The sequence below is a fragment of the Eumetopias jubatus genome, unplaced genomic scaffold (assembly GCF_037043125.1).
Source record: "Eumetopias jubatus isolate StellerSeaLion01/CBP00866 unplaced genomic scaffold, mEumJub1_p1.0 scaffold_12, whole genome shotgun sequence".
In the NCBI taxonomy this organism is placed as follows: Eukaryota; Metazoa; Chordata; class Mammalia; order Carnivora; family Otariidae; genus Eumetopias; species Eumetopias jubatus.
Window position 1 is genome coordinate 81,103,633 of NW_028274818.1, and position 12,175 is coordinate 81,115,807.

The 12,175-nt window shown below is 44.7% G+C and overlaps 1 protein-coding gene and 1 pseudogene across 2 annotated transcripts in view; one reads left to right on the top strand and one right to left on the bottom strand.

The window, feature by feature from the left end:
• RRN3 (RNA polymerase I transcription factor RRN3) overlaps nucleotides 1–12,175 on the top strand; it is a 30,550-nt gene that overhangs the window by 16,108 nt on the left and 2,267 nt on the right. The window contains exons 10-17 of one of the 2 annotated variants that reach the window (XM_028117511.2): nucleotides 234–326; nucleotides 1,331–1,469; nucleotides 3,516–3,646; nucleotides 4,869–4,999; nucleotides 5,951–6,135; nucleotides 8,059–8,167; nucleotides 9,793–9,945; nucleotides 11,662–11,749. In XM_028117511.2, the coding sequence (XP_027973312.2) occupies nucleotides 234–326; nucleotides 1,331–1,469; nucleotides 3,516–3,646; nucleotides 4,869–4,999; nucleotides 5,951–6,135; nucleotides 8,059–8,167; nucleotides 9,793–9,945; nucleotides 11,662–11,749 (1,029 nt within the window). The remainder of the gene's footprint in view (nucleotides 1–233; nucleotides 327–1,330; nucleotides 1,470–3,515; nucleotides 3,647–4,868; nucleotides 5,000–5,950; nucleotides 6,136–8,058; nucleotides 8,168–9,792; nucleotides 9,946–11,661; nucleotides 11,750–12,175) is intronic. The other variant, XM_028117512.2, reaches the window with a different exon arrangement.
• LOC114219882 (elongation factor 1-beta pseudogene) lies at nucleotides 10,565–11,308 on the bottom strand (annotated as a pseudogene).

The following is a 12,175-nucleotide window of genomic DNA, read 5'->3' on the forward strand; positions in this document are numbered from 1 at the left end:
TTATTTGAGAGAGCACATGAGAGTGAGGGAGATTGGAGCAGAGGTGAAAGGGTGAGGGAAGGGCAGAGGGAGAGGGAGAAGCAGGTTCCCTGCTGAGTCGGGAGCCCTATTCTAGGACCCAGGATCATGACCTGAGCTGACGGCAGATACCCAAACGACTGAGCCACCCAGGCACCCTAAAGCAGTTGTATTTTCACTGCTTTCAATCTGTTTCCCCCTTTGTTATAATGTAGGTGAATGCATCCCGGCAGGATATTGAGGATGCTGAAGAAGCAGCCATTCAGACTGGTAGCGGGCCAGATGCCACCGAAGGACTCTTCAATATGGTCAGCACTTAACTAACGACAGTTTATAATTCCACAGAGTAGGAGGAGATGGCTAATGGCCCCTCATTTTCTGCAAGGCTTTAGCTTAAAATAGTTGTTCAGCAAACTTGAAAGTGAGGTTTAAATAAGTAGCTGCTGTCATGTTTCTTACTGTCCAGTAGAGTTCGTTTACTTCCAAGGCTGTGAATGTGGGAGTGGTGAAGTAGGTTTCATTTTTGTTCTTAACGTTTGTGCTTTCTGTTCTTGTTTTTTTTTTGTTTGTTTTTTGTTTTGTAAACCACATACAGTTTGTGAAGGAGCGATAAATAGGAAAGCATACCAGTGTGTGATTTCTTTGTTTTACAAGTCTTAGGCCTTAATGCAGTATTTCTCTGCTGGGGGCCGGGCTCCCTGGAGGAGGAGGGCCTGAGAAGGGGATTTAGGTCACTAGGGACAAAGGGTGTGAAGAAGCAGGAAAGGCAGGGGAAGGAACTAAGTGAGAGTTTGCTCTCAGTTGGAAAACAGCTACATAGCATGATGACCCTAGTGATGACCCCCAATCCCGGGAGCTCTGGATCCCAGCTTGAAGCCAGGGAGATGGCCTCCTGTGACCCCTTGTCAGCCGGTCATTTCGGCTGCGGAGGGCAGGAAGGAATGCAAGGCGGTTCTCCGGAGAACCGGTGCTCCCAGCAGCTGGGGCAGGGGTGCCCTGTCCTGGGAGAGACCTGGCACCAGCAGGGCCCAGCACAGTGGGTCCCAGGAGCTGGGGGAAAGCTGTGGTGTTCACATGGCCTTTCTCCAAGAGAGCCTTCCATGTGACTCTCTGGCTGGGCTCGGAATCTGCTTTATTTGGAATGCCACTGGGGGTTCTGGGTCACACCTCTGGTGGGGAGTTCCTGCCTAGAGGAGGGGGTCTGTGTCTTCTCTTTGTTTTATCATTCAAAGGAAATAATCAGCTCTGAGAATTTTCCCTCTTACCTATTTTACTCCAGTTTTTAATGTCAGTTTGTCCGTTATGTTCAAAGGATGAGGATGAAGACACTGAATATGACACAAAGGCTGACCCGCAAAGGCTCGATTGCATGGTCCATCCTGTAGCTGAGCGCCTGGACATCCTGCTGTCTTTGCTGCTGTCCTACATCAAGGACGTCTGCTATGTAGATGGTAATGAGCTGCACTCGTCACAGTAGCTGCATTTGAATGTGGCAGCGTGCCTGGTTGTGTGCTCAGTGTTCCATACATGACATAGTCCTCCTAGAGGTTCTGTACAAATCACTGTTTCGAGGATGAGGAAAAGAGGGTTTAGAGAGATCCTGTGACTTGCCAGCCTGACACAGCTTGAGAATGGTGGGACCGGATTCAGGCTCAGCTGTTGGTCTTCGAAGCCCCTGATGGTTTCACGGACCGTCGTAGTCGGGGATGATGGCTGGAGTTTGGTCAGTTTTAGATGGGGATCAGATCACACTCAAGTTGTTCAGGACCTCTGAGAGTGTAGTGCACATTGGTACAGGGTGCTTGGTGTTAGGGATTGAGTTTGGGGGTGTCATGCTGTAGTGAACGAATCGGGGTGCTTCTTGCCATCCTGGAACTTTGCGTTTGGACGCTTTGCCATGAAAACAGGATTCTTTATTCCCATCGTAAAGATTTAAGTATGATAGTTGGCCATTCAGAATAAGAGGACTTGAATCTGAGTTGATGGTGTTATTAATTTTGTTGTTGTTATAAAAATAATACAATTGAGAGAAAATTTGGCAACTATAGGAAAAGATAAAAAAGACAATTTAAATGTCTGCACTTGCACTATTTAGAGAATGATTATTAGCATTTTGAACTGTTTTTCTTTTCTGTTAGCATGTGTATATTTAGGACTGTGTTTTTCAGTGGACTTGGGGGTCATGTTGTACACGGTGATTCATAATCTGCCCGTTTCCACCTGCTGTGAACATTTTCTCAGACCATTAACTGTCCTGCTAGGTTGCTGTTGATTGTGTGGATTTAATTGTCTCTTTTTTTTCTCCCCCCTCTTTTTTTTTTTTTTTTAAAGATTTTATTTATTTGAAAGAGAGACTGGACGGGGAGGAGCAGAGGGAGAGAGAAAAGCAGACTCCCCTCCTGAGCAGGGAGCCTGATGGGGGGCTCGATTCCAGGATCATGACCTGAGCCAAAGGCAGATGCTTAACCAACTGAGCCACCTAGGCGCCTTCCCCCCTCCTTTTTTTTGCCATTGTAAATGTGTAATGAACATCCTTATATATATGTATATGTCTGGAAATGTGCTTGTGATAAATTCCTAGCAGCAGAATTAGTGGATCAAAGGGCTTCTGCCAGGGGCGCCTGGGTGGTTCAGTCGTTAAACGTCTGCCTTCGGCTCAGGTCATGATCCCAGGGTCCTGGGATTGAGCCCCGCATCAGGCTCCCTGCTTCGCGGGAAGCCTGCTTCTCCCTCCCACTCCCCCTGCTTGTGTTCCCTCTCTGTCAAATAAATAAAATCTTTAAAAAAAGCGGGGGGAGCTTCTGCCACATAAATGGTAAAATTGCCCTTCAGAAGGGCTTCCTGTTTATGGTATCACAGCAGTGTGTGAGGTGAGGGCCTGCTTCCTGGTCAGTGCCGGGTTATTATATTATAAAGGAAAATCTGTGCCAAATAAAGATGGCATTTTGTTACAATCATAGCTTAATGGTGATATTTCTTTTTTATATTTTTTTAATTTATTTTTATTTTTTTATTTTATTATGTTAGTCACCATACATTACATCATTAGTTTTTGATGTAGTGTTCCATGATTCATTGTTTGCGTATAACAGCCAGTGCTCCATGCAGAACGTGCCCTCCTTAATACCATCACCAGGCTAACCCATCCCCCCATGCCCCACCCCTCTAGAACCCTCAGTTTCTAATGGGTGATGTTTCTTAATGGTATTTTATTTTTAGAAATTTGGTAAAGTGGCAGCCTAAAAATAATGTGTAGGGGCACCTGGGTGGCTCAGTCGTTGAGCGTCTGCCTTTGGCTCGGGCCATGATCCCGGGGTCCTGGGATCGAGCCCCTCTTCGGAATCCCTGCTCGGCGGGGAGTCTGCTTTTCCCCCTCCCACTCCCCCTGCTTGTGTTCCCTCTCTCGCTGTCTCTCTGTCAAATAAATAAATAAAATCTTAATAAAAAATAAAAAAATAAAAATCATGTAAAGCTGAAATGCCAAATTTTCTCTTTAGGCAAGGTAGATAACAACAAAACAAAGGATTTATATCGAGATCTCATAACCATCTTCGACAAACTTCTGTTGCCCACCCACGCCTCCTGCCATGTACAGTTTTTCATGTTTTACCTCTGCAGTTTTAAGTTGGTGAGTACTATGTCAACATGGTCTTAGCTTATTTTATTCTTATCCATGATTTTCCCTTAAAAACTGGGGATGGGGGCTGTAGGGAAGGGAGACATGAGGTGTTTCTTTTTCCTGAGCTCACTTTTCTGGTGCCTCTAATTAGATAGTTCGTCCTGGAGGCGCCCGGGTGGCTCAGGTGGTTAAGCGTCTGCCTTCGACTCAGGTCATGATCTCAGGGTCCTGGGATCGAGCCCCGCATTGGGCTCCCTGCTTGGCAGGGAACCTGCTTCTCCCTCTTCCTCTATTGTTCCCCCTGCTTGTGCTCTCTCGCTCTCTGTGTCAAATAAACAAATAAAATCTTTAAAAAAAAAAGAAAGATAGCTCGTCCTAGGCCAAGTGCTCTGAAAGTGCCATTCTGTCCACTAGGCGGTGCCCTTCCCCTTCATTCCGGCCCTGGCTGTTAAAATCCCAGGGGATATTTAACTGTTTCTGTCCATTCTCTCAGTTGATCCTAACTCAGTTGATCCCAAAACAACTTCTAAATCCAGAATTTTAAAACTTCAGGCAGTGGCTTTCTGTTATGGAAACAAAAATGGAAATATAGAAGACTGTTCCTTTGCCACTGTTTTTGTAGCTTCTTGGAATAGTCAGGAGAGTGCTGGGCGTGGGTAAGGAGGTTGAATTTACTTTGCCTTGAAGTATGTGTTAGTGCTCTTGAAGAGAGTTATTTGGGAGAAGCTGGAGGTTGTGCCTTTGTTAAAAAGAAGGTTTCATTAGTCTTTTTTGTATGATTAGCATAATTAGTCAAACACTGCCCTTGAATCTGTGTCTGTTTCTGGGTAAGTTCAGTACGTGCGGGAGAGGACTTGGCACTGTGACGGGGCTGCCTCACGGTTCCCACGCGAGTGTGGCTTGTCCCTGCTTTCCATTTCTGGCTAAATGGCGGGATCACTCTCAGATTCCAAAGCTCTGTCACTGAACCTATGAAATCTGTAGGGTTGAATCTAAATTTCAGCTCGTTTGGGAACTTATATAAGGCTGGGGAACACCTTTTGTTTTTAATACTGTTATCTCAGAGTGTTGTAAAATTAAGAACCATGAGAACTGCATATGTTATTTATCTAGTAGTGTGACCGAGATACTAGCACTTTCCCCTATTGCTGAGTTACAGTCTTAGGATTCCGATAGCCAGAGATTTCTTCAACATTAAAAAAGATTAAAGCAGTACCTTCTCTTTTTATAGGGATTCGCAGAAGCATTTTTGGAACATCTCTGGAAAAAATTGCAGGATCCAAATAATCCTGCCATCATCAGGCAAGCTGCTGGAAATTATATTGGAAGCTTTTTGGCAAGAGCTAAATTTATTCCTCTTATGTAAGTAACCTAATTTTCCAAGTGCTTTTTATGTCATGCTTTAAAAAGATTATAGCAAAAAGTCTTAAGTCAGAGAAATACCTTCTTTAATTTTTGTCTGCCTTTAAAGTGAAAAAGTCTGTTCCCCCATTTTATGCAAGATGTTTACATTTCCAAAAAGCAATCTCAGAATAAAATGTCTCCTTTAGATATAAAAGCTCATATGGAAAGCTTCTGTCATCTGTCTTGCATGGTTATACTTGAATGTGAAGACCCATTTGTCTTCATGGGTGTTGCACAGCGTTGTATACTGTTTTGATTCTCTTTATAGGCTTGTCATTTTTCATTTGCATTCCGAATCAGTTGTATCTGTTAAAGCTGAAGAAAAAACCCTTTTAAAGGTAATAGAAAGATCTGTTTAGGAGGCCAGCTCTGGGCCTCCTTCTTCCAGTGATCCATGAAGATGTCTTTGGGCAAGGATGCTGTTACAAACCCTTCCCCGACAACTAAAAGCCATCTGTCCACTCTGCCCTAAATTGTAGGCCCCAGGACTTTATCAGAACCCCATAGGGAAGGGTGAAGTCAATCAGATGGTCTCTTCCTTGTAAAATGTTGCTAAATGTGCCCTTTTCTGTGGCCCTATTACTCTGAGAGGGCAGGGAGGCTGTCAGAGAAGTCCTTCTGAGTCGATAAGGAGATGCTTGTCCATCCCTTGGGATCTCAGGCAGCTTTAGGGGCCTGCCTGTTGCTAGAAGGTGCGTGCACTCTGCCTTAGACTTGAAAAGCTGTCTTCCTGCCCACCCATCCTTTCCCTCCCTTCGTTTGCTGCTTCTCTGTGCCCACGGGTAAGGGACCAAGAAGCCCACGGACTGACTTTTCTTAGTCTGTAGTGAGAGACAGTTGTGTGTTTTTGTGTCACTTTTGGTTTTTTATGAAGCAAGTGAAGTTGACTTGAGTTTTTCTTTTCTCTAGTACTGTAAAATCATGCCTAGATCTTTTGGTTAACTGGCTGCACATATACCTTAATAACCAGGATTCAGGAACAAAGGCATTTTGTGACGTTGCTCTCCACGGACCATTTTATTCAGCCTGTCAAGCTGTGTTCTACACTTTCGTTTTTAGACACAAGCAGCTTTTAAGTGGAAATCTGAAAGAAGGTCAGTGATGTGGGATTGATGGATGTGAACTGGATTTTCCTGGAATACTAGTCACCCTTTAAAAGGGACAGTTGTTTCTTTTTTGAGAATTTGATGGAAAGTGTGGAGTCAGAATACTGCCCATGCACACTCAAGCTTTGACACATAATTTCAAGCACCCCTTAGGCCCCTAAAGCCCTTTAAGATCCCTCTTTAACAGAGGATGGATTTGAGGTGGAGCACCTTTGTTTTAGAGGGTGGCATCTAGACTGTGAACCATGAAGGGGCTCTTCTTCAGAGGCGAGGCCCAGCACAGCACTTCCTGCTTGTCATGCTGGCCCGTGAAGGCGGGTGTCATTCCCCACCCCCACAGGGGGACCCTAAGCACACGCAGGATGTTGATTGGCAGGATTAGATGAATATGATTCAAAGCTTGGGGTCATAACAGTTATGCTGTTTTATCTAGGGACTTGAGCGTTCATCTACCGGTTTTCAGTTTTGCTAATTTCTAAGGGTTGCATATAATTTAAATCTACCAGACGAAGCTTGTTTATCAAGTTAGTGTGACAACAATATCAGTTAAGTCTGTTTAAATGGTTTTAATTATTTGCACAAATAATTCAAATGGTTTAATAGGCTGTTTCCTCTACAGATTTTCTCAACCTCTGACATTTGGGGCTGGTTCTCTAGTTGTTGTGGGGGCCGTGCTGGGCGTTCTAGGGTGGTCAGCACCCTCTACCCACTGAATGCCACTAGGGCCCCCCGCCCCTGCACTTTGTTGTGACAGCGGAAGCTCCCCAGACGCTGCCCCACGTCCTCTTGGGGGCGCAGCTGCCTTGAGAGTTGAGAACCACAACTCTAAACTGAAACTTGTATGTGTTGCAGTGCGTATTTATAATCTGTTACTTCTCAAAAGGTTAAAACTAGTTGTATAAACCAGGAGTAGGACAAGGTTTTAGCACAACGTAAGCAAAGTATCTGCTCTTTTGGTATAAATAAATGGCAAGAGTCTTGGTTAAAGAGGATGTTGTTCTTGTAAGCCATGACATGTAAGCCATGACCCCATTTTTAGTTATTTTTATCAGAATATACTTCAAAGATGGGGCTCCTGGCTGGCTCAGTCAGAAGACCATGAGACTGTTGATCCCAGGGTGGTGAGTTTGAGCCCCACTTTGGGTGTAGAGATTACTTAAATAAATAAAACTTAAAAAAAAAAAACATTAAAGAATCTCCTAAAATAAAATATACTTAAGCACAGGTTGGTTTGCTTGCCTTTTAAAATAAGCGTGGTGTCTGTCTTTTACTAATATAGGAGAGAATTCTGTTTATTTGTTCCAGGAGAACAATTTTACTCCTATCTCCGTAGTTTCCTTGTGGAAAAAAAAAAAAGCTGATATATGAACAACTATCACATACTTGAATAACTTGCTCAATTTCACTAATAATTTTAGACGTGCAGGACTTGCTGTTTGTTTGCTCTTGTCAGACTGGCATATGTATCTGTCTCTGGAAGTCAGGAAGGAGAAATTCCAGTTCATACAGTCATTACCTCTTGGGAATGGAGGCTCCGCCTGTTGCCTCAACTTTGTACTGATTTCATTATTTCTCTGTAAACTCAGGGTATGCTGAGTTTACAAATATCTGAATTCCAAATTGTCGAATAAGTTCATAGCCCACTAAGAATGTGTGCTTACTTCCCCGGCCTTTGAAAGAATACGCTGTTTTCTTTAGAAAAGTTAACTTAGTCGAAAGTGAGTGTGGTTAAGCCTGGTGACCTCCTACGGGGCTCTGCATTGTGTGACTACGTGGACCTCAATTATTTAAAGCATTTCTGCAAGTAACTTTGTGAAAAATTTTTTTGATTTGTGAAATAATCCATGCTCTTGAAAGGTATTTAGACTGTCATGTTTGTACTTTGTAAAAAATGCTCTCTTTTAATCAAAGGTTTGAGGTACCTTCAAAGTCTAAATTTTGAACGTATAGTGATGAGCCAGCTAAATCCCCTGAAGATTTGTCTGCCTTCAGTAGTTAACTTCTTTGCTGCAATCACAAGGTAAGTTATTTATACTTTATGGGTGGAAATTATTTAAAAATAAATTTGTGTTAGTATCAGTATTGTACAATTCCATTAAATTTCTGTGAAATTATTCAGTAAAATTAGTAACCATAAAACACATAAAAACTAGTAACCCCCTACTTAAAGGAAGCACTGCAGTGAAGCTTTTGTTTTTATGCTTTGATGATACTGGAAGTTGCTAGTGCTTTGTATTCAAAGATGATAATTCAGTGGAAGCCTCGGCACTTTGAAATGAGTAAGGCAACCAGTAAGCTGGGAGGTACAGACCAAAGCTGTTTCTTAGAGTAATACACAGAGACCGGCTGCGGGAGGCGTGTACAGCGGCAGGCGGGGGCTGGGTCCCGCGTCCCGCGCACCCTGGAGGTGCGTCACGCAGAACTCGCTGCGTCCTCCCCGTCCTAGGGTGGTAGTGGTTAAGTCCTGTTTCACACCGGGATGGTGGGGGCCCAGAGAGACGGCATGACTCGTGAGAAGTGGCTGCCCAGTGGCCAGGCCAGTGCACAAACACAGGCAGTTTGGCATTCCCCGAACGATTCTGCTTCAGGTACAAAGTGAGTTGGAGACTTTGAGCCCTCGGTCAGGGTATTCAGGGTAGGATCATAGCTTAAAATCTTCAACACACAGGAGTCTGTTCTGTTAGGAGACAAAGGTAATTCTTTCATCCCTTAGTCCCGTAGACCGATTGCTACTCTTATTCAGTAATCTTATTTTTCCTTTGCTGGGCCTGTAGTTCAAGATGTTCTGTCTCTCCTGAGCTCTCAAAAATGATAAGAGAATTAAGGAAAGGAATAAACGACAAGCAGGAGCGTTGGGGGGCGGAGGGGTGTGAAAGGTTCCCGCACAGTGTGGGGAGACAGGAGGCGGCAGATGGAGAGCAGCAGAGGCAGGAGCCCCTAGAATATTCCTGCGGTGGCAGCAGACTGTTCGACAGGCGTGGGTTTGGGGTCCGGTGGACAGTGGCCTTCGGGCTCACGTGTGAGGCTGAGAGCAAGACCTGGGGACGGAGGTCTGTGTCCAACTGATGGGTCATTCTGGGGCTTTTGCTTTTGCTTCCTAAATGGGTTGGGGACGCCTCTTGACCCATACAGGTGCATTTGATTTGAACTGCTGTGTCTCGTTTTGTTAATTGGTTTTTAATCGTTTGTTGGGATTTAAGCTGTTACTTTTTCAGAGTTGGGGGCGGCAGCTTAGGGGCCTCGTTACAGGCATGTCCAGTAGAGCCCTCAGCTCCCCTCAGTGACCACCGTCCTGTCAGAGAAGCCCCTTTCTGCCAGCCTCCTCATCGCCTTACAGATAGCAGACGCCACTTGGACAGCTTAGAGCATCTTGCCAACCAAGAGAGTCCTACCTCGAACACACTCAGTTTTAGTGAGTCGTGTGTATCACTGAGCACCCTCTTGCTCCTTGGCAAGCGTCTAAACAGCAGGCCCAGAAGCTGTGCCCTGAAAGCATTGCTTCCTGTTGTATGTGATTGTTTTCTTGCACGTGGTATGTGTGATATGTGTGCAGTCAGCACGGTTGTGACAGGAACAGGCACCTCTGTGCAGTTAGTGCACGAGGTTAACGCCTTCTGTCTGTGTCTTGGCTTTGTTGTTCTGCAGCAAATACCAGCTGGTTTTCTGCTACACCATCATCGAGAGGAATAATCGCCAGATGCTGCCGGTCATTAGAAACACGGCTGGCGGGGACTCGGTGCAAACCTGCACAAACCCACTTGACACCTTCTTCCCCTTCGATCCATGTGTGCTTAAGAGGTGGGTACTCTCAGCCTGTCGACCGGCCAGGGCACTGTACACGGGACGTGTATTTGCTTTCCCCAGGCTGAGGGTTTCTTTGTCGTAAGTGGCTCAGGGTCCCCGTTGCATGTTTCATGGGCCTCAGGCAGAGAATGCCTGTTAGAGGCTGTGGGGTGTGCAGCCCTGTAGTTCAAGAAGAACCCCGATTGACACCAAAGGTTTTTCATCTATCTTCTGTTTTCCTGTAAACCGGTCGTTTTCAACACAAAACGGGCTGGGTATAGAGGTTCCCGGGTGGGGAGGATGCTGCCTATTCGTGGCTCACAATTTTCTGCCAGGCGACTTGTTCCTTCCTCTAGAGACCACGTTCCCTGCTGCTGCCGAGGATAAACAGCAGCCACGCTGTTCATCTGGGCGGGTAATGGTGAAAAACCACGAGGCCAGTCTTTAACTTTGCATTTGTATAAGGACACAGGCTTACTGTGCAGTTTCTAACTAGCAACACCACGATTTAGGATTATCTGGCCTTCCAAGTCTTGGTTGACTGAAACCACATTGGTCTTTTTTCCCAAACTAATCTTTAGTAGAATTACTGTAGGAATATAAAAAATGAAATTTCAGAGTAACATAATTTTTTTTTTTTGTCTTTTAAGCTTTTATTTAAGGGCAATGATCTATGATGTAGATTTTAGATCTTATTAGAAGCAGCCACATCCATGGACTGCACATAGTCCTCAAAAGCAGTGATCTGCTCCTCCAGCATATCTGTTCCAACTTTATCATCTTCCACTACACACTGTATTTGAAGTTTTTTAATTCCATATCCCACTGGAACTAGTTTAGAAGAGCCCCAGACCAAGCCGTCTGCCTGAATGCTTCGGACGCACTCCTCTAGTTTTGCCATATCTGTCTCATCATCCCAAGGTTTCACATCTAGTAATATGGAAGACTTGGCAACAAGTGCAGGTTTTTTGGCTTGCTTTGACTCATACTGTGCAAGGCGTTCCTCTCTTAGCCTCTTCGCTTCTTCGCTTTCCTCCTCCTCATCAGATCCAGAGAGATCAATGTCATCATCATCTTTACTATCTGTAGCTCCACTTCCTGTGGTGTCTTCCACATTAGCAGGGCCATACTTGCCCAAAGCTTTCTTCACTCCTGGAAGGCTGGCCTTCTCCTTTTCATAAGACTTGATGTGATTATACCAGCGGAGGGCATGATACAAGTCGGCAGGTGGGGGGCCAGAGACTGCTTCAAATACTGCCACGTCTGCTTGTGACGGCACATACCCCTGGATGTAGCTCTTGTCTGCTAGGTAGTCGTTGAGCACCTGGAGACCGGCGGGGCTTTTCAGGTCTCCAAAACCCATGCCGTCGGCTGATCCCAGGAACCGGGCAGCAGCGAAGGAAAAGAGGAGTGAAGGTAGTCCCATAATGTTGTTTTTATTTGGACTTACTCTAACTCATTGTCAGTCCTGGCAGACTTGAGAAATAATTTCATTTGAAAATAAAAAGATGAGAAACAGTAGCTGAATATGCCATCTGAGTAGATGAAGCTGTACAAACAAGGAGCCGTGTTATTTACAGTACTGACATCTAGTATTTTTTGGCACAATGATTATTTGAAACATAGTTTTTATTTTGGGTAGTGGATGCTGTTGAGTAAAGAGCCAGCCTGACATGTCTGACCTTCAGTATGGCATTGAACTTGATTTTGAAATGTGACCTCTGTCGACAGGTCGAAGAAATTCATCGATCCTGTTTATCAGATATGGGAAGACATGAGTGCAGAAGAGCTTCAGGAGTTTAAGAAACCCATTAAAAAGGTAAATTTGTGACTCAGCACACTGGGAACCTCCAGTGTGGTTACAGACCACAGTCAAATAGTACATAGCAATGTTAAATCTACAAAACATGACATTTTATTCATTCTGCCTTTACAAAAATCCAAGCTCAGTATGTTCTTACGAAAAGAATTTTTATTTTTTTTTTAATTAATTTATTTATTTGGCAGAGAGAGAGACAGCAAGAGCAGGAACACAAGCAGGGGGAGTGGGAGAGGGAGAAGCAGGCTTCCCGCGGAGCAGGGAGCCTGATGTGGGACTCGATCCCAGGACCCCAGGGATCATGACCTGAGCCAAAGGCAGACGCTTAACGACTGAGCCACCCAGGCGCCCCAAGAATTTTTATTGTTTAAAGTAGACACTCTATTATAAGCAGACTTTGGAAGTGAAGGTTTATTAAAAATCAGC